Raw genomic sequence first — 23,922 nt, 5'->3', positions numbered from 1 at the left:
CAACCTGCCGTTGCATATAATCCTCGGTCCGTTCGGCAAAAACTTTTGCCAGGGTCTGGGGACCCAAATGAAGTTTGTGCCCGCACTTAACCAAACCGCAATAAATCAAAACACCTGGTGGTGGTACTTAAGAGCCATGCCACCCAGGACGACAGGCCAACAATGGTGCGAGATGAGCAACAAAACAGATAGCAGCGAAGAAAGTAGGAGATAGAAAGTAGAAAGGGATGCTTGGAAAAGGGTAGCGCAGCTGAAATACCCTTGCTTAAGACTCAGATATAAGTTTAAAGGAACCCCCATCGCTAACCTCAGACTTATTGTCATTAAATACTTATTTTTTACTTTTTTTTGTAGCTATTAATTGTCCTGTTCTAACATCCTTAGCTATGAAAAATCATCTAAAAAAGTCTAGCACGCGAGATCAAAACTTTTATGGCCCACAAAATAAGCAAAATGGCCAAGAAGGCGATAAGGCCACAACAACAATGGCAACAACAGGTGTTCGACACAGATTTCCACGCTCACACAGCCGCGCACTCACTCACACACATACACATGCCACCATATATGGCTGTGCACATTCACGGTAACCGGAAATGAAAACATTGTTGCCTACTTGCAGGCGCAGCTATTTTGAATGCGGACTTAGCCCGACTGAACTGCATTTCAAAGGGCTAAGCAGAAGCACACGCTGCACGCCCTGTCAAGGAATGAAAAGTGAAAAACTTGAGAGCTGAAAAGTTTGTGGCGAAGTTTTTTCTCGCACCTTTCTGCGTGTCGAAACGCTGGGGAGATTCCGCCCACAGAATGCAGTTAAAACTTGCAGCCGCAATTCAATTAAAACTTCAATGTAATACCAGCAAGTACACATCCCCGTCAACGTACAAACATACATACACTATAGTAAAGTACAAGAGTGCGGCTCCTTAACGCTGGGATGACAGCAGCGTGCCAAGTGGCAAGTGCCAAGTGCCTTGGATGGCTTCAAACTTTGTTGTCCCGACCTCAGCTGTCCTGGTGTAAACAAACGCCCTGGAAATGGAAGCGGGCGGTAAATGAGCAGTGGCTCAGTGGACCACGGACGGCCAGCAAAACAGCCGGCTTTGTGTTGGCACTCGAAAGGGAAACGGAAATGGATGCGAGTCCATTCAGGATATTATCCGCGCAGGCGCAGTGCCCACGGATCCTTGCCACCTATAAAAGCCGCTGTTCTGGCCAAAACCAAAGCAGTTGGTTCGTGGCGCTACTCCGGAAAACTCCTGAAAGTGGAAATACTTGGTAGACCAAGTGGTTTAACTTTAAACTCGAACTCGCTTTCTGATGCAGCGGCAAAGCAATAAAAAGTGTAATTAGTGTGCGCTTGTGGGTTCGCAAAATGTAATTAGCAAGCAATGTGGTGAAAAGTGGGAAAAAATAAACAAACCCTTCCGAAGTGCATAAATACTATGCTAACAAAGAAAATAAACAATATAAACGAAATGCCGATTGCGAATAGTTTGTCTAACAAAGTGACCACAAAGTAATCTAGTAATCTAGTGGAAATCTGATTACAAGCTTAAATAGTTGAATGATTTGGCTTTTGTCGGACGAACAATGGTCTTAGTTATTTGAAGTGAGAAAATTATGCAAAATATGGCTAAATCTAAATCTGGCTAAAATGAATAATTACATTTAACGAATCAACGTTTATTCAATAAGTGAAAAATAATTTATTCAAATAAATATTAATAATCCACGGTGTTTGTCTAAAAAAGAGTAACTAAAGCAGCTGCAGAAGTGATAATATATTACCTAGGTAAATACCTTATTAAATTGTGAACTGGATTTCGATATTGCCAAGAACTAAACAAAGGCCCCGAAATTAGTTGCAATTCCAAGGATTTTAGCAGAGGCATATATCAGAGGAGCACAACAAGTAATTGTATTACATTTCAAAAGGTATCCCGGTGCTCCAGCGACCAGCTCCAAATATTTCCAACTGACTTGTGGCCGCCTTTGGAGATGTGGAGATGGAGATTGATGCATGTGTAGGTCTCTCTGCGGTGGGTCTGCCACATGTGTACGAGTCCTAGATCGTGTGGCATGCTGCTTAATTGCAGGGCAACCCCATCGCATCGGGTTGAGCCATCGCTTTGAGCCATTCCACAGCCACAACTTCATATTGTTACAAAATTGCATTGTTAATGGCCGTTGGCAACGCTCGACTGGCAACTGCTAACTGCTAACTGGCAACTGGCAACTGACAGTCGCTTCTGTCCGCTTCAAATGGGCTAAAGTGGCCCCACACACCCACCCACAACGAATCCGTGAAAGTAGGAGATACATATATATGTATGAATACTTACGTATGTATTTAGGGGGGCTCCGGCCATTTACATGCCACGCCATTGGTTAATGTGCAGCCCTTTGTAATGGGGCAACTTTTTGCTCAGTCAGCGCAAAATATCTGCGGTTATCTCGGCACCAGCGAATTTCTTTTGCACTTGCAATAAAAATAATCCCAGCATAGATAATGGATAATGGGACGACCCAGAGCCCTCTGATTAGGAATATGAGGGAATGGGGGTGGGGTGCACCTCACTTGGCCTGTTAAATCCATTTAACATCCTCATCGACGACCTCTGGGAGTCCGAGTCTGATAACCCTTTATCTCCTCCAAACCGCTTCCACTGCCACTTCCGCCACAATAACAATAACATCAGGCAACAAGAACAGAGGCGCTCTTATGCCATTAAGTGGCATTATAATTACAATTTGCACCGAGGGCCACAAGCCAAGGGCACCACCATGGCCAGCTGAGCTGGGAGCGGAAACGAAAGACGACCCCGGCGATAAAGTTCCCATTTCGAAGGGCTCATTAAGCTGGAAGCGAAGTGAAGGGAAGGGGTGGGATGGGGGCCACTTAAGTCGGGCGGGTTAACGCTTAACTGCTGACGCCAGTGCTCGTACTTCGTACTTGTGGAGCAGTCTAATCAGCGCCGGCCCAATTAGCAAATACGCTTAGCAAATAATCCGCACGGATTTTAATTAATTGGACTGATGAAACGTACCGACGTCAATGATCGAGCCCACTGCAGGTGTATATTTTATCTCGTCTTTGTGCGACGAACAGAGCCCGTAAACCGTGTAATATACGGCACACTACGCTCGCCTGTTGTTGGCTGAAATTCGGATTTGGATTCGGATTTTCAAATTAATTGTGCGCATAAATTTCCCGGGGAGCCGGAGAGCCGGGAAGCCATATCCTTCCGCATCCGGAGACGGCAACCTTTCGGCTTTGTTTTCGGGCGCCAGAGCTGGCAATAAATTCACTTTCGTCTCAAATGAGTTTGCATAATTCAAATACCGAAAATTGAAATATATCCCCGGCAAATATTTGTTTAGTTATAAAGTGGATCTACCCCAATTTGTGATGATTTAAGCGTGCGTTGGGATTAAGTCTGTTAGTTAATTGAGACGGGATTAACGTGAAAAATCGGTGGAATACAAATACTTTGTCCGCATCGCATTGGTACGCAATCAATAAGCCCGGAATTTAATATAGCCACGACGGAGGAGGAGGAGCTTAGGACGGAGTGGAATTCTTGGGCAGGAATGGCGTGTTCGTGGGAATAAAAGTTCAGCCATCCTGAAACACGAACTCCGGCTGCAAGTGATTTACATATTGGGACCTGCTGGAATTAAGTATCTGGAAGATAGCGCGTGGCAGATAAAACTATTTGAGCACTACACCCATACAAGTTGGGCCGAATTCAGCTAATGGCTGGGAAGATTACGCATACGCCCCGTTGCGTATGCGATTGCGGATGCGAATGCGGATTCGTCCCTGGGCTGAAAGCACTATAAAATTAATTTTAAGACACTTGGAGCTTAATCATTCGCACAGATAAAAGGCGACAGTTGTCCCCGAGGATAATTGCGTATGCGTGTGGAACGGCCTGGGACTTCAGTCAGTGGGTTTGATTCCTTCGAGGGTCTATGGGTCTATGGGTTCCATTCTGTGGCACTCATGGTATAATTTGGGTACAAAATATTTCCGCCAGTCCCTGACCCAAAAAAAAATGAAATAAAAAGGACACAAGCGGAGGGACTCCCGCCACTTGTGGAAGTTTGGCCAAACGTGCTGGGCTTTTAAACTTGCCCAGTCGACCGAGGGGGTGGGTGGCTATCAGTTATACGAGTCCTCGGGGATCCACTCTTGTTAAACTCGCATCCCGCTGCTCACATTGTTGTCGGGCGGGGAGCACTCGAAACATGTCGGAGATTTGCGTGCGCCAACTGCCTTTTGATATTCAATCATCACGAGCGACGGGCAGCCCATAATGGCAACCAAATGAACACTGGGAAAATAAGGAAAAAATAACTTTTTCGGGACTGTAATATATAACCAGAGTTGATAAGTTTCGTAATCAAGTGAATAGCACATTTTGTTGAAGTGTATATTTGCCCACATGGCTGGGTTGACTTTCAGCCGGCCTTCAATTTGTTCATAATAATGTGCGCCTATTTTTGAAGTGTCACCGCGTGGGCGGAAACAAGAATTTTGATGTTTCCTTTTTGCTGCCTTCAAACGGAAATTGAAATCGATGTGTGGACTCGCTTTGCCCTCTTCCTCGAAATCTCCGCCAAAAAGGACTCGGCACAATTGGAGTAATAAGAACCATAAAAGCGGAAAACAATACTAATTTTCGTTGATGGGCTGGGATGTCCCAGTATTTCCCATTTCCCCAATCGAAGGACGGCCGCAGAATCGCGGCGAAGTTCGTTAAATATGCATTCGGCTTAGCCGGTGGACTTTTCCGCCTGATTTATGTGCGAGTATATGTACGTGCTTGGCCACTTGGCTGAGACTCACCTTGGCCAAGTCGATTTGGAATTCAAAAGCTTTTAACAGATTGTCGCTGGCAGTAACTTTGCCAATTTGCAAAAGTTCAACTGAGCAGCAAGCAGCAACGAGAGCAAAACAAAATGGATTAAGGGCAATAAAGGCGGAGTAAAAACAATAACAATTACACTGATTGCCGCCCCCGGAGAATACGATGAATGTTGAGTGACGACCTGCCGGTCAGTCGAACGGAAACGGAAATGGAAGTGGAATGGGCAGTAGGATGGGGAGTAGAATTGGCAGTGGGACTGGGAGTGCCAGCGGTACGGCACTGTTAACTCGTCCGTTCGCCCACATTTTTTTCTGGGCCAACCGATAGACGAAGAGCCATGGCCATAAAACAATTGAGGGCTCAATTTTGCACAGACCGTCGCACATTTGCATTCGGCTGCGAATTGGCGCGTGTTGTACATTTTCCATTTCGCACTGGGACCGCAGGACACCAAGGATGCGACCCGGTTCCACCGAAAAATCGGAGCGCCGCTTTTGTTAGCCACTGGAAGTGCACATTTATCTACCGAAAATGTTTTGCCGTTGGCCCCTTTGTTTCGAGCAAACAGCGTTTGCAGTGCTTATGTGCGTAAAAATTCTATTTGATTGCACGTTTATGTTGTGGATTTAACTTTTGGTCCTGTTACCCAACTCCTCTGGGCACTGCATCTTCCACCGGTTACTCCAATGGCCATTGTTCGCCCAGCTAGTGCGCTGCAGAAGTCCTTAATCCAGATATTTATTTCCTGCAACAGGATATGAAAGCGAATGCAGCGACTTTGATGGCCCCAAGCCCCAGCATCCCGTGATCCTGCAGCGCCTGAAGTAATCTTGCTCCTTAAGCTCCTTGTTACCAGCAGAACCTTTTATGGCCGCTATAAATTCTCGTAAATTTTGTGTTCCTGAGAGGAAGTTCAGGTGGCCAGGGAGAGTTATTAGCCTTAAATAAATCTGAAACAATGAATTAGCTTACTACAATATACCATTAGGAAATACTTCGTTTTGAAACAAGCATTTTTAATAATTTTGTTAGGCAAACCAAAAATAAGTTACTACAAACTACAAAATATTTCCTTCAGTTTCTTAAAAGCCAATGTGTAAGCGCCTTTTAAAAATTCCCTTTGATAAAAGTAGCAACATGAATTCATGTATTTTTTCTTTGACAATTGTCGAATAAAAATTGCAAAATATATGCAAATCCTTGGCATTGAAAGAAAATCGTGCATATATAAATTCGACCCTTTGCTTGAGCGTCCTTGGCAAAACCAACATAGACTTACATAGTTACAGATAGCGATAAAGCATTTTATATAAATCATACCGGGATGTAGCCACTGCAACCTGCAGCTATTATCATGCAAAACCCGGCTCCATTATTTGAATAGAATTGAAGATTTGGTTGGTGGGGATGGGCCGGGGGTCCCTTTGTCCTTTTTGTCCTTTGGCCGTGCCACCTCAATCAAGCTCTCTCTCCCCATCTTTCCGCAGGCCAACGATGAGTGCAGGTGCTGTGTGAAAGTGCCTCTGTTCCTGGAGAGCGGCGGATCCAAGTTGAATCAAAGCCGGAACGTGACTTTTGCCAAAAGTAAATTGAGCCACCGCAGCGATAAAAGCTGCCATGCCAACCGGCGAGTGGCGCTAGGACACTCGTAAAGATAAAGGATCCATGGCCCGGCCAAATCCAGGTGCACCCGTGATGAGAGCCGATGACATCTATTCGCGGGTGCACTCCGCCACTCTCGGACCACCCCAGTTCCTGGTCCACCTGCTCCTCCTGCTCCCTCTGCTCATCCTGCAGCTGCTGGCACCGGCTGCAGCGAGTCCCGTGAATCCATGTGCCCACAAGGGCATGGCCGAGCTGATTCGCAGCAGTCCGGTGATTGTCAAGGCCCTCGTCGCGCGCATCTTCACCGATGAGCCGGAGGGCACGGTGCAGTCCCTCGCACAGGACACGATTTTAATAACATTAACGCCGGAAACGATATACAAGGGTGCCTCGCTGCTGAAAGTGGCCAACGGCAATGGCGATGCCGAGCATCCCAGTGTGGGAGGAGGTCTCATGTCCTGGAGCTCGGGACACCGCAGCCGAGGCGGCAGCGCTGGATCCGCGGGCAGCGGTGGCTCCTGGAGCGGCGCTGAGTCAGCCTTCCAGTACGAGGGGTAAGTAATCGAGGAAACGCCACCATCAGCATCAGCTCTTTGTCCACATCACCATTACCTTTACCCCTTTACCCCTACCATTAACCCATCCACTTGACTGCAGGCAGCTGAATGCGACCCTCCAGCCGCTGCGTTGCTTCGATAATAACATGCTGAAAATGCTGCCGGCGGAGTTAATTGCCTTTGGCAAACTGCTGCCCGCTGCGACGGCAGCCACCGGAGGCAGTCCTGCCGCACGACAGCTTCAGCGACCGCCCGTGGGTGGCGCCACTGATGTGCTGCAAATCAGCGTCAACGGGCTGCACCGCTGGACGCCGCAGTTCGAGAATCATATCTGGAAGCATTTGGGTAAGCGTTCACTTCCACTCAAATACTAATTAGTTTGAAGTGGCATTTGAATAGAAAAAGCTGCTTAAAATATATTAGCTTGTCAATTTCTAGCTTAATTAATAATTTAAAAATATGTTATACAAAAAGATAGGTGCTTTACAATTGGTATCATCACTTTTTAGAGCACTTTAAAGTAATATATTTTGAGATTACTTAGGCAGTGTCGCAAGTACGTGCAATATTTTCCGAGTGCATCAACCCAGATGCCACTCGATTGCCTCCTCCGTCCACCCGAAACCAGGAAGGTCCTGGCTGGGGCATCCGTTGCTTCCGTTAGTTAATCGCATTTCGCTTGTTAGTTGTTGCATTGTTGAGCAAATCGCTCCGGTCGGATGTTTGTCGAGCATCGGATGAACCCGGCGGGATAGAGTTTCCAAACTAGAGGCCACTGGTCAGCCCCGGGCTCGGATGTGGCAATCAGCGATAATTGGCACTGGAGGGCCAAAATCTCCGCCCGAACCGCTCGACCCGCTCGAATATCGCAACATAATTGCAAGCGACTGTGTTATTCAAAGCCGCTTACATCCCCTGCCGTCGGATGCCATCCTTTAAGCAATTCAGCAGTGGAATGCGGCGAACACTTAAAATTCCTCCACTTACTCGGCTTATTCGTCGGTCTATTGTGACTTCATGAGCCCAGCTGGGGGATTAATCTTTGATGAAGATTGATAGCCATCGTTGAGATGCCGCCGCATGGAAGGGGCAAAATATAAAATAGAGCAAATAAAATAAAATAAAAAACATAATACGAGGGGGCAACTTCTCGATGACGCAGCAGATGTAGCAGCAGATGTAGCAGATGTGGGCCATCGCCTCCTCCAAAGCCGGCAATCCGCACCAGCGCCACTCGAGGGAAGCAACACTTGACTTTTGTGTCAAGCGGCCAGGCGCCCACCAAGGATCTGCCTTGAATTGCGGCAACCGAATGAAAGGACTTTAGACCCAAGAACAAGCTGCACTCAAATTCGGCACGATGATGTCTTAATTTTATGGCTCATAGTCGGGAAGAAAAGGCATTCAAAAAATATATATGCACACGAAGAAAAGTATAAGTGGGTGGTGCACTAATAGAGGTGCAAATAAAAAGAGCATTTATAGAATTCTTATTTAAAATTCAGCAATATTTACGAAAGTAGTTCCATTTAAAGGAATTTTTGGTTCTCAAAAGGTATTCTTTGCCACTTAAATTGTGTTAAATTGAAAGGGACAAAGTTGCATTTAATTTGATTTTCGGAAACCCAGAAACTCAGACACTCACTGCAAACAATCGGCAATCAATTGCAGGCTGGGACGACTGGAGCGACTTCACCTTGTGCAGCGTCACCTGCGGTCAGGGGGTGCAGCAGCGTTTCCGGCGCTGTCTGCTCGACAATCCGCTGGTGGACATGAACATGAACATCAATCTGGAGGAGGAGGACGACGAGGACGACGAGGATGACGAGGCTGTGGCTGCAGCTGATGCGGACGCAGTTGGGCTTCCCGTGTCCAAGGAGACGGACGCTTTCGGCGTTGGCAGCAACGATCTGCTGGCCGACGATGGGGATGAGAACGAGCTGCTCATAATGCGGGCAAGTGGCGACGAGTCATTGCATAAATTTGACCAGGCAACGACGACGATTACGCCGCAGAGTCCCGCAGTCCCTGCCCATTCCCAACCGAATGCCAGTCCCCCGGCACCGGACCCCTTGGGAGAGACAAGCGGCGGTAATGAACCACCAAGAGATGATGGAGGAGGCGTCGCTGGAGGAGCCGGCGAAAGTGTCAGGTTTGTGCCGAGTGCGCACAATGACCGGAATGGCAACAAAGTGGGAGTTGGAGCGGACACTGGCACCAGGAAGCCACGTGCCCGCAATCAGCACAAGAAACGCAGGCCCACCAAGAGCGTGGCCCTGTCGACGCTCCTCTGCGAGGGCTACAACATCGAGCAGCGCAACTGCAACAGTTTCGAGTGCAGCGGTGAGTGTGCCACTCAATTAAGTGCCCAAAGTGTACCCATAAACTAAAATCATGGAGCTTAAATGTACCAGTATAAGAAGTAGTTTACTGAAAGTACTCGAATAAATTATCATTTCAGATGACATAAGCGATCTGCTAAAGTTCTACAAGAAGCTGCCGATGGGTGAGGATCTGCCCACCCAAGCCTCGGATGCTTCACTTGCCTCCTCCTACCCGGATGCATATTCAAGTGTGGACCTCACCACGGCGGGACTGATGGGCACTGTCTTCAGTCCAACGCCCTCGACGCCGTACAACATGGGCTACGTACGCAGCTGGAGGAACTTGCTCAACTTCACCCTGATGGTCACATTGAGGGCTAAGGTGGGTGCACTTTGGGGTGGGGGGATTTGTATGGAATGGAAATCAGCGATTCCGTGACGATTTCAGAACGACACCAAGAGCACGGCGACCATATTCTCCATACGGAATGCCACCCACAATCTTTATCTGGAGGCCTGCCAGGACGGACTGCGTTTGTATCTGGAGCGGGACAATACGACGGAAATGTTGCCGGTGAAATTCAATTTATACGATTATCGCTGGCATCAAGTGGCCATCAGGTGAGGGTGTACACACATCTAGGGTGGAGTATGTGGGGTAGAGTATGTGGGGTGCTCGGAAGGATCTGTGTGCAGGATTTGGCTGTGGGAGTGGGTGCCTCACTCCAGGCGATGGTGGTGATTGGCAATCACTGGGGCTCTGTGTGTGCCTCTGCGTGGGCGAATGGCACTCACTTCGATCTGATGGCCATCGACGTTGACACTTTCGTTTATTTGCATTTTCAATTTATTAGCATAAATGTTTGTGCCATGAAACGCACACTGCCAAACACTTGACACACATGCAAATAGTAGGCAGGCACACAGTTGTGGTAAGGAAAAAAGTTCAGCTCTCTGTGTACAGATCTAAAAAAAAAACGTACAACAAAGTAGTTTTTGTCTGAATATCTATATATTTTGATTAGACCAAGTTGTCCCTCAAATGTGTAGTCTTTTTATACGCTCTTTAGAAATAATATTCCATTTAAAGAGTGATATTAAAGAAATTCAAGCTGAAACGTGGCCTATTAAACCTGCATTGCTATTATCTTGACCGCAACTGTATACAGGCTGCACATGAATATCGAAGGCCCTTTTTTTGGTTTTTGCTTTTTGCTGGCTACCACGACACACGGCCAAATTGACACTCGGTTCAAGTGGGCACCATTTGTCACCGACCGTCGACACATTTCTCACTGTCACTGTATGGGTGCGCAGCCATACATGCGTACTCACGTACCAACAATGCACCAATATGTATCCATTTATATATAGTTTAATTATTTGCGAATAGCTCACTTTACCATTATTGTTTCGCTGTTATTTTCATCCACCGTGCAGCATTCAGAACGGCGATTTCATATCGATTTACGTCGACTGCGCGTGGACAAACAGTTTCGTTGTCTCCAAGCGACTCTTCACGTTGCCCGTGGACGCGGATGTGGAAATCGGACGCGGCTTTAATGTGAGTATAGGATCTATACACGATATTTCCCGGGGGAGTCGTATTTCTCGATTTTCATTACTCATGGCATCCTCTTTACTTCAATAGGGCATATACATTTTTAATCTATTTTACTTTAGAACAAAAACAAAGGCAAAGCCTCTGTAAATAAATATGGCTCTTTTTCGACCAAAACTTTATGAAAATTGATGGCTTAAATATATGTTGTTGGTATAAAACGTAAACGATAAACGTAAACCATTCGACATTCATGCCATTTTTATTGCGAGGCCTGCATGACGCCGATAGCGTATACGCCCCGTTGGCGGTTCACAAATTGAACAATTATTGGCATATAGGCGTATAATTATGTACATACATTGTGTGCATTAACTTTCGATGTTCTTTTTTATCGTCGCAGGGCGAACTGCAGCAACTGCTGGTGCTGCCGGAAAACCAGGAGCGGCTGCAGTGCAGCAACAAGCGCACCTCCATCAACGAGGTGAAGCGCTATATCATCGACACATTCATCGAGGACTACAACGGCAACTGAGGCCGAAGCCGAAGTCAGCGCAAATCGACCGAGTGCCACTGAATATGCATACATTATGTGGCAGCAAGTGCACACACAAAATCCGATTACAAATTCGGCAAATCAAAACTGCATAGATTTATGATTATTCATTTCATTTGCATACATCTACATACATATGTATAAGGGCAAGAATGTATGTGCAACGTTACATACTAATATTACGCATACGCCATGTGATTTATGCGCTAGCAAAACAGCGCACTCCACCACAGAATGTGGAATCCATAAACAGTCCGTAAAATTCGATCACGGACCCATTATGAATGTCATCATGCGCATTCCAATCCGGGGAATGTGCTCGGTATTTGTAATAAATAAGCTAATTTGACGGAATACAATAATTGTAAACGCAGAAATTAAACAATTTGCATAGCGAAAGTGAAAGCGAAATGCAAAAATGATAAGGCGGAAGTTAAGATCAAATATAACGCAACTATGTATATGGTAAAACAAAAAGCGTGTTTTCTTTTGTGGCGGTTGGTTAAACATGAGAGTCCCACCAAAATTGTTCACTGCCCACACACCCACACACACACGGGTTTTTGGGCTTGAGTAAGCAAAATTTGAATATGCAAATGAGCTGGAATATTGTGTGGTCAGCGGAGTCCAGCAAAGTTGACCCAGCAACCAGTCCGTACTGCCAGATTGTGGTTTTTCGTGCATATTCGAGTGCCCTCCACTAATTTGACAGCGGATCAACTTGTACTTTACACTGTGGCCGTCAAGTGTTCCTGGCCAAACTACTGGATAAGCCCCGAACAGATCCCTGGGTAAATGGAAGGACTTGCGCATATAGACAGCTCCAACTGCAGCGACACTTGAACAAAGTTCACCACAACGGCAAAGGCAAAACGCAAAACAGCAGCCGCTCCGAAATTCATAATTTCCTCTTGGCGGGAAAAGCTCCGACGGTTGGCATCCGTTTAGGCGGTTTGCTTCTGTTTCTGGATCGTAAATAACCTGCCCTACTCTTACGTCACAGCTCCAACGTCTCTCCATTTTTGTAGGGTAGTTGTGGGTATATTGCTGAGAGAATTAGATGTTTTTTCTTTAGATAGTGTTTGTAATATTGCATTTGAAAATATAATCAGAAATAGTGTTAGATACATACCATTAAACTTAATCTTTATTTATCTTAAAGAACATCAATGTTTTTTAAGCCCCAATAAGTATGCTACACTTTTGAGTACATATCTAGGTGGCATGCAAATAATTGGTATCCTTCAGTCGGCCCACTAGCCCATGTGCTTTCTTCTATTTGCTTCCTTTTTCACCACGTCATTGGCAATTTGAGGCATTGGGTAAAAATGTTGCCGCGCTTGGCAAGTCGAATGCAGGCGACAGCCGGCGGAGACATTGATGAATTTCCTGTCGCATCCTTGGCGCTCGCTGTCTGGCAGGTGGGTCTTTCGCTCGAGGACTTGGGCACCGCCTGGCGACGTCAAATAAACCACCGACTACGACTCCGACTCCGCCAAACAGAACAGAACAGAACAGCAGCCCATGCCAAGCCAAGCCGTCGCCCATTGTGACTTAATAACTTCTACTCACGTCATCAAGGTGCATTGAACCGCGAAGTGTGGAGCGGGAAAGGGTGGAGGGAGGACGGGAGGGCGGGAGGATGGGCCACAGGATAACCCTTGCGAAAAATGGATGGTAGCTGCGATGAATGCGAGTGCAATGGTATCTGAGTTGACTGCGCAAAGACACACACACTCGTTGGCATCTGGCTTTTAATTTAGCAAACTATAAAAACCGAACCATATATAGTACATACGAGTATGTGACACATATTCGAGCTGCATGCAATTAGTTGCAGTTGGCTGCGAAAGCGAACTGGCCAGGTAAATAGAGCACGAACTCACTCATTAAGAATTTAATAGTTGTTATCTTTAAATCCAAGCAGGTCTTAAATTCGTTTACTTTTACCTTGATGCACGCGCACATAAATCTCTGACTCGGAACATTTTCGTGCAACATGTTGCACTCCATGTGTGCAACGCAGTGTTCCACAAAATGGAAACGTAAATCTTTTGGACAAGGACCTTTGCTTTCCTTTTCTGCGCCCGCAATGAGAACGGTTTTAGCCGAATATGTGATACTGCTGACCAGAGTAGAGACTGCACTTGGGTCAAAGTTAGGGCTACCTTAAGATAGGGTACGAAAGTCACGGGGTAAACGCAATTCGTTTCAAAGTCGTATAAAGACGAGCGAATACGCCAAAGGCACGCGTGTACAAGTGTAATTTTATTTATTTATGGCTGCTTTGGGGTGGAGCAACTTTTCTACGATTCCGCGACAAACGTTAAATTTCCTTTTACTTGTGAGGTTTCTTAAGGCGAACTTTCAGCGAAAGCGAAAATCACCAAATAAATGGAGCAAAGTGCGCAGTTTAAAAGGAAAATGTTTAAGTTTGTGATACTCAGAATTTCGCGAAAAAATTTGGGAGAAATTATTTGTTGGCAAAGTACTTTTTTACTTTAAAACTAATTGGTTTTACATAGAAATCTTTTTTATTACGTATGTGCTAAGGGCTTCTTACTTTTCTTTAAAGTGTTAGTTTAATTTAATTTTGTACTACTTCAGAAAATATTTTCTATTAACACAGCGTAGCTTTAAGAATGGAAAACGGAACCGAAATAAAATGGTTCGGCCCAACAATGCGACTTGGACAATGCATTTCAGACGTGGCATGTAAAGCCATTCAACTTCACCCCTTCGCAACTGGATGGCCAACAATGGGCGTTCATGGAACATCGCCCGCTGTCAATCTGAATCCAGAAAAGAGGAAGACCAAAGGCCATGGCCAGGGGTGCTGAGCCGAGGATGTGCTCATGGTCTGGCCACAGGATCCGTATAAATGCCTTTATTTGTGTAGGTCAAACAAAATGAACTGTAACAATATTGATACAGCTGGCATCGGAGGTTCGAGCACAAAAGTATTGTGGTGCGACTGCGACTATCCCGCCCCCTGATAAGTCTGCTGACCAGTCGTCCCATTCCATCAGCCAGCTTTTTGTTTCCTCTGTTCATCAAACCGGCCAGCGGCTTCATTAACCTAAGCCACAGAAGTTTACCGAAGGATTAACTTGCCTATTGAATGAAAAATAAGTATTTGGTCGAGGCTGCATGCTCCAGAATGTGGACATTTAATTTATATGTATGTTTGCTGCGGTCAAAATAATTGGCTTAAATAGTTGCCCATAGATCACAGGAATTCGCTCTGTTTGCAAGAGAAATTAGGTACTTTGGAATATAAATATACTAACTGGTTTACACAGCATAATCTGTGTGCTATACAAGGAAAATACTTTAGCCCAAAAATAAGTTAGAGCTTAGAGGCCTCAAAACAATATTAGTATTCTAATAGTATTCTTATTAAAATGCTTTTTTGAAATTCGCGCCACATCGCATGTCCATCGCTAACGGACTGCCAACTGGCCATGGTGTGACCAGAGGCCACAGTTGTAACGAACAAATTTAAAAATGTTTAAAGGGGCAACTTATCGTCCGAGCGTATTATTTCAATAATATATGCTTTTGGTTAAATTATACGGCACGGGCTGCTGCACAATGACGGCCCAATGGGGTCCCGGGTCCGCCTTGAATTGGATGCGCCGCTCTGGCCACGGATTCGGTTTGATCCGAATCACGCGAGTTGGCAGGCCGGCGCACCAACGCACCACCCACCCCACCACCCACCGCTTCCTTTGCACGAAAACAACAATCGGATTCCGGCAACAAATGGACCACACAATACCGCCCAAGGAGTTCAAATGGACCCCGGGCAACCTGATCAATGAGAACTTTAAGTTGGGCGACCATGGACACGTTTGCGTGGTGCTCAACCGGCAGATCCAAGTGCCGCCGCACGTGGTGAAACTGCTGTGGAAGAACGGTAGGTCTGGAGCTGTTATAAAACCAATCTCAGCCAGCTTACAGCCTTCGTTCGCTTTTAGCCGCCGTGCGATGTGCTGTCGATGGAGGCTCCAATCACTGGCGTGACTTTGTCGTAGGTCAGGCAATGGCAAAGAAGTCTAATGGGTCAGCGGCCACCACACCACTTGAGCCGCTCGACGTGATAACGGGTGACTTTGACTCGATCACTGAGGACACGGTGGATTTCTTCAAGACCACGCCGAAAGTCCACACACCCGACCAGGATGCCACGGACTTCACAAAGGCCATGGCCGTGCTGCAGCCCGTGATGGCGCAGCGTAAAATCCAGGATGTGGTGGTGTTCCATGACAATTCCGGTCGCTTGGACCAGGTCATGGCCAACCTGAACACGCTGTACAAATCGCAAAAGGATAACTGCAATGTCTTCCTGCTGAGCGGGGATTCGGTGACGTGGTTACTGCGGCCGGGAAAGCACACGATACAGGTGCCCACTGACCTGGTCACCAGCCAGCGATGGTGCTCCCTGATGCCCGTGGGATCGTCCGCGCACAACGTCACAACCACGGGCCTTAAGTGGAACTTATGTTTGTACACCAAATTTAACTAATAACTAGAATCTTTCAGTAATGCCAATGCTTTCATTTTCAGATCATGCACAACTGGAGTTTGGCGGCATGGTGAGCACCTCAAACACCTATGCGACCGAGTTCGTCCAGGTGGAGACGGACGCCAACCTGATTTGGTCTATGGGCGCCTACGAGTTCGAGGATAAGGTGCGACAAGCCGCCAAGACATAGATGATAATGGAAGGTTCTAAGTACTTAAGAAAGGTTTATAGTACACCACTGTATAGTGTTGTGACCAAAGCTGCATCCTTTTGTTTTTGTTTTCTTGCGGGGGTTACATCTAAAGTGCTATTACTGTTTAGCGAAATGAAAGTTATTGTAAAAATTGTTAGTGATAAGTTCTTAATTCTATTAACTGAAATTTAAGGTGTTAAATAATAACAATAAGGAACAAAAGCGGACAAACAATAAACTGAACACATTGCTTATACAGAAATTTATAACTTTTTAACAGCTTACTTCCAAAATCGTTTAGCTTATGCTACGTTCTTACGCTTATAAGCACTATAACATAAAAATTTGTAGTTTCTAAGGCAAAATGTCAAAGGATTTCACGTTATTTTGATCCTGGCAGTGGCATTAAATCGAAGCCAAAGCTGTTCCCTGTTTTCTTGGATTTCCAGCCCGATGATGAGGAAGCAGAACTCTCCGCTCGTTTGGCGCCCGCCCTACCACCTCTACCCCTGGCAGATGTGGTTTTTCTGGCCGCTGGCGATGTAGTACTCGTTTTGTACCTCTTGCTGGCTCCTGACTTGTATACCTTTTTTCTCTTGCCCGCCCTGAACGAGTTAAAACCGCTGGCACCGCTCGTGTTTGCATTGCCCTGCGAGGCAACCGCTCTGTCCCAGTCCACGCTTTCGTTGTTCCATCCGGAGGTGCTGGGCCTCTGTTTGGCGGCCGCCTGTTCCTCCTCTTCGTCCAGGACGGCTTGCATCAGAAGCTTCTCCGAGGCATAGTTGCTGGTAATTTCAAGCAGCTTCGCTCCGTATTTATCAAAGTTCGCCTTGGTCACGTGCGGAATACTGCACATGTCCTTCTCGGTGAGGGGCAGTGTTTCGGCCATGCTCTTCAGGGCCTGAATGTTCATGATACTAGCCATGGTAACGTTTCGCTGGCTGGCAATGGTTCGGCATAGATCCAATAGATCCGTATAGCAGCGCTCGTGAATCTCCCGCATTCCAGACTGTCCATCAGCTGTACTGCTCGTTGCGCCATCAGAAACACTGCCGACTGCCGTCTTGGCTTCCTTGGCATTTTTAGTGACTGCAAATTCAAAGATAGGCGTGCCCTCCATTAGTTTACTGATGTTGTTGCCCAGATACAAATAGGCTTGTGGAAAATCGTTTGTAAATATTAAGTCCTCCCTAAGGAAGCCATCGATGACCATTTTGCGCAGCAGCCTGTGTACATCGTTCTTGTCCCATTCTTTTAGGGCGCCATGGTGGGGCGTTTTGTGATGATTATAGTCAATGATTTTCTTGATCTTCGAACCTTTCAGAACATCGGCTATATGCAATAGTGTGAATCGGGATCTACCACTGCACAGATCCTTAACTGCTCGCGCAGCTTTACGAGCATGTTCCAATGCATCTACCGCCTTATAGGCTTTTTTGTTAATGCAGTTATCGCAAGCTGTCTCTTTGTTCTCCAGACACTGTTCGCTGGTAAAGTGCTCCCCGAAATAGTCCAACTGCTGGGCACGTCGGCAATCTGTGAGGTTTTCGCAGTACCCAACAATGCGATATAAATTGTCCACATGTATTTTCTTCACATTGTACTGAAGAGCTTTGTCAGCTAAAATTGGAAGGCAAATGATCAATTCACAAACCTAATAAATATCCCGACCACTTACAGTCCATCATTTTCTTGAGCCTAAGCATGTCCGCATAGTTGTAGTACAGGATGCACTCCGCCACATCCCCGTCTCGGCCGGCGCGACCTGCCTCCTGGTAATAACCCTCGATGGACTTGGGCAGTGAGTAGTGCAATACGAATCGGACATCTGGTTTGTCGATGCCCATGCCGAAAGCGATGGTGGCACAGATCACTCTGATCTTTCCGGTCAGCCAGTCCTTTTGCCGACCCTCTCGCTCAGAGTCCGTGAGACCAGCATGATAGGCAACCGACCGGACGCCATCCTTACACATTTTCTTTGACGTCTCATCGCATTCCTTACGCGACAGGCAGTAGATTATGCCACTGAAGTGTGACGGTTTGCTGCGGATATACCTACTAATGTCGTCCAGTGTCGAGGCGCCCTTTTTGGGCAGTACCCTGTACCGCAGATTGCTACGATTAAAACTGGAGAGGAACCACTTGCAGTTCTTCAGATTTAGTTGGGCCAGAATATCCAAACGGACGCGGGGTGTGGCAGTGGCTGTTAACGCAATAGTTGGAACATTTGGAAACCGCTTTTTAAGTACTCCAAGTTTCTTGTAGTCCGGTCTAAAGTCATGACCCCACTGGGAAACGCAATGCGCCTCGTCTATAACGAATCTACTTATATAGTTGTTGGAATTGAGGGTGTCTAGAGTGTCCTGGAAGCGAGCCGAACTGCTTATTTTCTCAGGCGTCACGTAAAGCATTTTGACCATAGGTGGCTGACACTCCAAATCCCTGTAGATGGCCATGACATCGGCCATTTTTTGTTCTCCGCTCAGACTCTTTGCACAGATCTGTTAAAGATAAGTTTAGCAAAATAAATATCTTAACGAATCGATATATGGTTCTCATACTCACATCTAAAGAAGCCAGTTTATTGATTTGATCAAAGATCAGCGACTTCAGCGGACTGATAACAATGGTCACTCCCTCGGTCAGAATGGCAGGCAACTGATAGCACAACGACTTTCCTCCTCCAGTTGGCATCAGGACGAAGCAATCATTGCCCAGAAGGGTGGCGTTGATCACCTGCAGCTGATTGGGACGGAAACTTTTCAAGCCAAAGCTGTAGCTCAGGCCGTGCATGAGGCGGGTGGAGTGCTCAAACTTCTGGCCATCGAACTCCCCGGTGATGCCGTCATTGTGCACGTTCGCATGGAAATTCCCTGACAGCTTTTGGGAATCTGGAGCGCTGGTCAGCTTGGCTGGTACAACGCTCTTACTTGTGCTTGGGCCGGCACTTACACTGCTCTTATTGGCAGCAGCCTGCGAATGCATTTGTTCAAACATGGCCTCATCATACTCGGGAAATCCATCATCATCCAACGAAACATTTATTGGCGTCTCCTTACGCTTCTCCTTTACTTTAACAGCCTCCAACTCCTTATAACTGTATCCGTTGAACTCTGATCTGCGGCCCTGCATCTCCTGATGCTCGTTCTCGATTTCCGCCAGCAATCCCTCCAAGTCATCATCGTCATCATCCATCCGGCTGCTTGTGGTCGCCTGCGTGGGTCCGTTCATTTGTTCGTCCTGCAGGTCGCCGTCTAGCATCATGCTCTGTGCTAAGTAGTCGTCCGGCTCCTCGCAAAGATCATGAACCAGTTCCTCGCACTTTCGCATCAGGTGCGGATCTTTCTGCTTGCTGGGTGGCGAGAAGTCATCTGGCTCCCCGCAAAGATCGTGGATGAGCTGCTGGCGTTTCGGAATAGGTTTCATATTGTGTTGCGAGCTGGGTGGCGAGAAGTCATCTGGCTCCCCGCAAAGGTCGTGGATGAGCTGCTGGCGTTTCGGAATAGGTTGCATATTGTGTTGCGAGCTGGGTGGCGAGAAGTCATCTGGCTCCCCGCAAAGGTCGTGGATGAGCTGCTGGCGTTTTGGAACAGGTTGCATATTATGTGGCGAGATTGGTGGTGAGAAATTGTCTGGCTCTCCGCAAAGGTCATGTAGAAGCTGTTTCCGCTTGGGTATTTTTTCATCCTTTTTTTCTTGGACTTTGGGTAGAGGCTTTATGGGGCTACCTTTCCCTGTGGAAGATGATACACTTATGTTTGATGATTCTAAAACCGTCTGCCGACCCTGCTCCATCTGCATTTCCATTTCCTCTTTCTCAAGGGCGTCCTGCTCCGCTTTTAGCTGACTTTCTTTCTTATCTAAAGTGTTTTGGACAAGCTGTGTCCGTGCCTTAAATTTTTGTCGCATTACCTTGAGCTTAAGAAACGTATTCGGCTGAAAGCCCGCTATTTCATTGAAGTGCATGGCGGGAATCTGGTCAATCAGAGAGCAATATTTTTCCATTAGCTCCACATAAGTGTTGCGAAAAAAGCCCAGCGTGCTCTTCAGTGTCGCAGCGCTCTGATTATTGGGGTCGATGCTGAAGTTGTCGCTTTGGGCCAAGTCCTTTAAGTAATCAGCCAGAGAATTGTCAAAAGCCACACTATATCTGGGCTTCACTGGTGCCGCCGGTGGTGGAGAGAAGGTGAGGCTATTCCTCTCCAGAGAAGCAGACGCGGGCTTTGTTGGGATTGCATTTTCCTTAGCTGAACCCAGTTTATAACCCTGCTGGCCGCTGCCACTTTTCTCTGGAGAATCCTCGAAAAGATTACGAGTACTGCCGGTTTTTTTGTATGTATTTGGAGCTCGCGGTGAGTCAAGCAGCGTCGGAACGGGATCCTTTTTCTTAGTAACTTGGGGCTTTATAGGAGAGTCCTTATCCTGAAACGATTTTGTTTCATTTTGCAACATGGTCTTCTCCGATTTCTTGGCAGGCTGCAGAGGGGGCGGCGAATCAGGCAGCGTGAGTAAAGGATGTCTATCTCCATTCTGCTTGCTTGGAAAGTCATCAAAGGAGTACCTTTGGACTGGAGGGTCTGTGGTCTTCCTCTCATTTTGCGGCAGTTTCTTTTCCGGAGAATCCGAGAGCCAAACAATTGATGTTTTCCTTTCATTTTGAGGTGGTTTACTTAGTAAATGGCCAAGGGATTTACTTTCAAGAGGAGATTCAGACAATCCCCGATACGCATAACCACTCTCACTCTGTGTTGGTTTTATGGGCGAATCTCTGTCAGATTTCTTGGCAGGAAGTTCAGCTAGTGGGGATTCCGACAGATCAAAGTATGAGTGCTTTTTGAGCCTTGCGGTTCTAGGATCTCTGCTGGACTTCTTCGTAGCAATAGTGTCCTTGCTGGATTGACTGGATGCCTCCGTAGATTCATCATCGGATGACGACGCGTCCAGGAAGATGGGATTGTAGACTGCGGGTGGCTTGCTTCTGACACTTGCGGCTGAAATGCAACTATTAACATCCTTAATCTGGTCAAAAAGCTCAAAATACCTCTGGTCTTAGGTTGACTCTGGGAATTGCCATCCAGGCCAATAAAGCTGCTAAGTGTAAGCTGTTTTCTTTGAGCAACAGGCTTCTTCGACATCACGACCTGCGGTTCAATGAGCTGCCAGCGCTTTACTTTGCATAAAATTAGTTTATAAATAAGTAAAGAAAACAATTGTATTCAGTTCCAGACTAAAAACCCGCGCAATAATGCCAATGGAAACAATGCGAATAGGAATTAGTGTGACCGTCGGCCCACCCTTCAAATATAACAGAAACGTCGGAGTAGCTAACCCAAATATACCAATAGCTATTTCAACTATATTTCATCTAAAAGTATATAAGATTTAATAAGATCATTAAGAACGAAAATTTTAATACGCTAAAATCACTTTCAACTACTTGAATCGGAAATATAAAGTGTAAATTAATATATATCTCTATATAAGTAAAAATAGCTACCAACGAAATTAGCTAAGAACTAGCCAAATGGCCAACCATCTTGAACAGCTGAGAGGCGACATGCTTTCTGCTTCCTCTTGTTCTCGTGGTATCCAAACAATTTCCAAACGTGGTAAATAAAAGCGCATATTTTCGGAGCTTGGACTAATACTATTATGCACACGTGAGTATTTTCTAACGCACCGCATTGGGTCAACGGATTGGAATCCTAAACTTTTTCCGAACATGCGTTTCGCAGGCATAACAACTTTAAAACCCCCTCCGACGAAGACGAACTGGATGATCTGGACGAAGACATGGTGGTCGGTGTCATAGCGGAAATCGAACAGGAGGTGCTGAACGAGTCGGACAGCGACAACGACGAATATGACCTGGTTGACATGGGTGCTCCAGTGCCGGAAAACGATGGCGACAGTAGTTACGATGGCAACGAAAGTATCAGCAGCGATGATAGTTTCGATCCGAATGCAGCGGACTCGGACTCAGATGATTCGATGCTCGATGATGCGGGCCGTGCATCCGCCGGAGGGGCAACGAGTGCAAAGAGACGCAAGGATGACGATAATCCATCGGGCAGCAGCAGGCAACCAGAAGCCACCTTCGACTTGGACGAGGACGACGAAACAGACGAGACTGTACGTGCCATGATAGCCGCTATAAAGAAGCCGCGCAGTGCTCCCCCAGAGATTAAGCTTGAAGACTTCATAACAGATATCTGCTTCCATCCGGACCGTGATATCATCGCCTTGGCCACAATCATCGGGGATGTACATCTGTACGAGTATGACAACGAGGCGAACAAGCTGCTGCGCACGATTGAGGTTCATTCCAAAGCATGCCGCGATGTGGAGTTCACAGAGGATGGGCGCTTCCTGCTCACCTGCTCCAAAGACAAGTGCGTCATGGTCACCGATATGGAAACGGAGAAGCTGAAAAAGCTATACGAGACGGCCCACGACGATGCCATCAACACGCTGCACGTTCTAAATGAAAATCTCTTTGCCACGGGCGATGATGCAGGCACGGTCAAGCTGTGGGATCTGCGCACCAAGAATGCCATCTTCGAGCTGAAAGAGCTGGAAGATCAGATCACCCAGCTGACGACTAACGACCAAAGCAAGCTGCTGCTGGCCACCAGTGCCGATGGCTACCTGACTACATTCAATATAGCTGCGCGAAAGATGTACGTGCAATCGGAGCCGTACGAGGAGGAGCTGAGCTGCATGGGCATATATCGCGGTGACTCCAAGCTGGTGGTGGGTACCTCCAAGGGTCGCCTGTATACCTACAACTGGGGGCAATTCGGGTACCACTGCGACATGTATCCGGGCATAAAGAGCCCCATTAGTCTAATGATACCCATCACAGACCGGATTGCCTGCGTGGCCGGGGAGGATGGAAACATTCGAGCTTGTCACATCGCTCCGTATCGTAATCTCGGCGTGGTGGGACAGCACAATATGCCCATCGAGTCGCTAGACGTCAACTCCAGCGGTGAGCTCATCGCATCCTCCTCGCACAACAACGACGTGCGATTCTGGAATGTTAAGTATTTCGAGGACTTTGGAGACATTAAGTACAATGAGAAACACAACGCCTACAAGGAGCAGCGTCACAATCTTCCCTCCTCAAAATGCAGCAATGCATCTGACTTTTTTGCCGACCTGACCAAAGAGGATGCGGATGATGACGATCATGATCCGAGCGCTGGACCCAGTAATATGGCCTAGAATGAAATGTTTGCTAGCAATGATTTATAGTCGTATTTGTTGGTGGGTCAATTTGAAAGGAGGCGAGTCTACAAACTTGAAAGGATCGCGTAATCTATTGTTTTAAAAATTCCTAACTTATGCAGTAGTGTGTATTCACATATATATTTTATTTGTATAGGTTTTCTGTCATATCAACGAAATTGACCCATCCAGACATCAAAGTAAAATGTTGAACTTATAGAACGTCTTTGAAAGCATCAAAACGTAGCTACCAATCCCTAAAGTGTTGCACGACGATTTTACACAATGTAGCACATTAAAATTTCGCATTGAACTGTTATTGATAATAGAACTGATTAAGAATAAATCCCAAACAGAAATAAAAGTGTACCGAATTTTTATCGGAGGAATAAAAAAACAGCAGACAATTTTATTGGATTATTTATTGATTTCTGCCGTCTTGGACAACAAATTTTTAAGTTTTGGAAAACTTTTTCTTTAATATAAAACCA

General features: G+C 46.5%; 4 protein-coding genes across 4 annotated transcripts; 3 read left to right on the top strand and 1 right to left on the bottom strand.

Moving 5' to 3' along the window:
* The first annotated feature begins 1,469 nt into the window (after positions 1–1,469).
* LOC122621121 lies at positions 1,470–11,902 on the top strand. The gene is made up of 8 exons (XM_043798878.1): positions 1,470–1,795; positions 6,365–7,036; positions 7,140–7,384; positions 8,711–9,382; positions 9,501–9,745; positions 9,812–9,984; positions 10,804–10,927; positions 11,328–11,902. The coding sequence occupies exons 2-8, from the start codon at positions 6,543–6,545 to the stop codon at positions 11,457–11,459; spliced, it is 2,085 nt and encodes a 694-aa protein (XP_043654813.1). The 5' UTR covers positions 1,470–1,795; positions 6,365–6,542; the 3' UTR covers positions 11,460–11,902.
* Positions 11,903–15,003: 3,101 nt separating this feature from the next.
* LOC122620843 (thiamin pyrophosphokinase 1) lies at positions 15,004–16,463 on the top strand. The gene is made up of 3 exons (XM_043798496.1): positions 15,004–15,399; positions 15,461–15,985; positions 16,050–16,463. The coding sequence occupies exons 1-3, from the start codon at positions 15,036–15,038 to the stop codon at positions 16,196–16,198; spliced, it is 1,038 nt and encodes a 345-aa protein (XP_043654431.1). The 5' UTR covers positions 15,004–15,035; the 3' UTR covers positions 16,199–16,463.
* Positions 16,220–21,455, bottom strand: LOC122620842 (Bloom syndrome protein homolog). Its single transcript, XM_043798495.1, has 4 exons — positions 21,243–21,455; positions 18,767–21,192; positions 17,880–18,702; positions 16,220–17,821 (listed from the first exon to the last, which is right to left on the bottom strand). Exons 1-4 carry the CDS (start codon positions 21,334–21,336, stop codon positions 16,584–16,586), a joined length of 4,581 nt encoding a protein of 1,526 aa, XP_043654430.1. The 5' UTR covers positions 21,337–21,455; the 3' UTR covers positions 16,220–16,583.
* A 275-nt stretch (positions 21,456–21,730) lies between these two features.
* On the top strand, positions 21,731–23,834 carry LOC122619674 (WD repeat-containing protein 55 homolog). Its single transcript, XM_043796732.1, has 2 exons — positions 21,731–21,861; positions 21,937–23,834. The coding sequence occupies exons 1-2, from the start codon at positions 21,854–21,856 to the stop codon at positions 23,426–23,428; spliced, it is 1,500 nt and encodes a 499-aa protein (XP_043652667.1). The 5' UTR covers positions 21,731–21,853; the 3' UTR covers positions 23,429–23,834.
* Positions 23,835–23,922: the final 88 nt, after the last annotated feature.

This window comes from Drosophila teissieri, chromosome 3R, assembly GCF_016746235.2.
Source record: "Drosophila teissieri strain GT53w chromosome 3R, Prin_Dtei_1.1, whole genome shotgun sequence".
Lineage (NCBI taxonomy): Eukaryota > Metazoa > Arthropoda > Insecta > Diptera > Drosophilidae > Drosophila > Drosophila teissieri.
This window is presented reverse-complemented; position numbering and strand designations above follow the sequence as displayed.

What these genes read in the sequence shown, in the direction of transcription:
- LOC122621121 (XM_043798878.1), top strand. Translation starts at nt 6,543, where the DNA reads ATGGCCCGGCCAAATCCAGGTGCACCCGTGATGAGAGCCGATGACATC. An exon ending in TGGTCACATTGAGGGCTAAG is followed by an intron (nt 9,746 to 9,811) that starts GTGGGTGCACTT and finishes TGACGATTTCAG; the next exon opens with AACGACACCAAGAGCACGGC. An exon ending in TGGCATCAAGTGGCCATCAG is followed by an intron (nt 9,985 to 10,803) that starts GTGAGGGTGTAC and finishes TCCACCGTGCAG; the next exon opens with CATTCAGAACGGCGATTTCA.
- LOC122620843 (XM_043798496.1), top strand. Translation starts at nt 15,036, where the DNA reads ATGCTTTTGGTTAAATTATACGGCACGGGCTGCTGCACAATGACGGCC. An exon ending in GAAACTGCTGTGGAAGAACG is followed by an intron (nt 15,400 to 15,460) that starts GTAGGTCTGGAG and finishes GTTCGCTTTTAG; the next exon opens with CCGCCGTGCGATGTGCTGTC. An exon ending in GGGCCTTAAGTGGAACTTAT is followed by an intron (nt 15,986 to 16,049) that starts GTTTGTACACCA and finishes TTTCATTTTCAG; the next exon opens with ATCATGCACAACTGGAGTTT.
- LOC122620842 (XM_043798495.1), bottom strand. Translation starts at nt 21,336, where the DNA reads ATGTCGAAGAAGCCTGTTGCTCAAAGAAAACAGCTTACACTTAGCAGC. An exon ending in ATAAACTGGCTTCTTTAGAT is followed by an intron (nt 18,703 to 18,766) that starts GTGAGTATGAGA and finishes TATCTTTAACAG; the next exon opens with ATCTGTGCAAAGAGTCTGAG. An exon ending in GCTCAAGAAAATGATGGACT is followed by an intron (nt 17,822 to 17,879) that starts GTAAGTGGTCGG and finishes TTCCAATTTTAG; the next exon opens with CTGACAAAGCTCTTCAGTAC.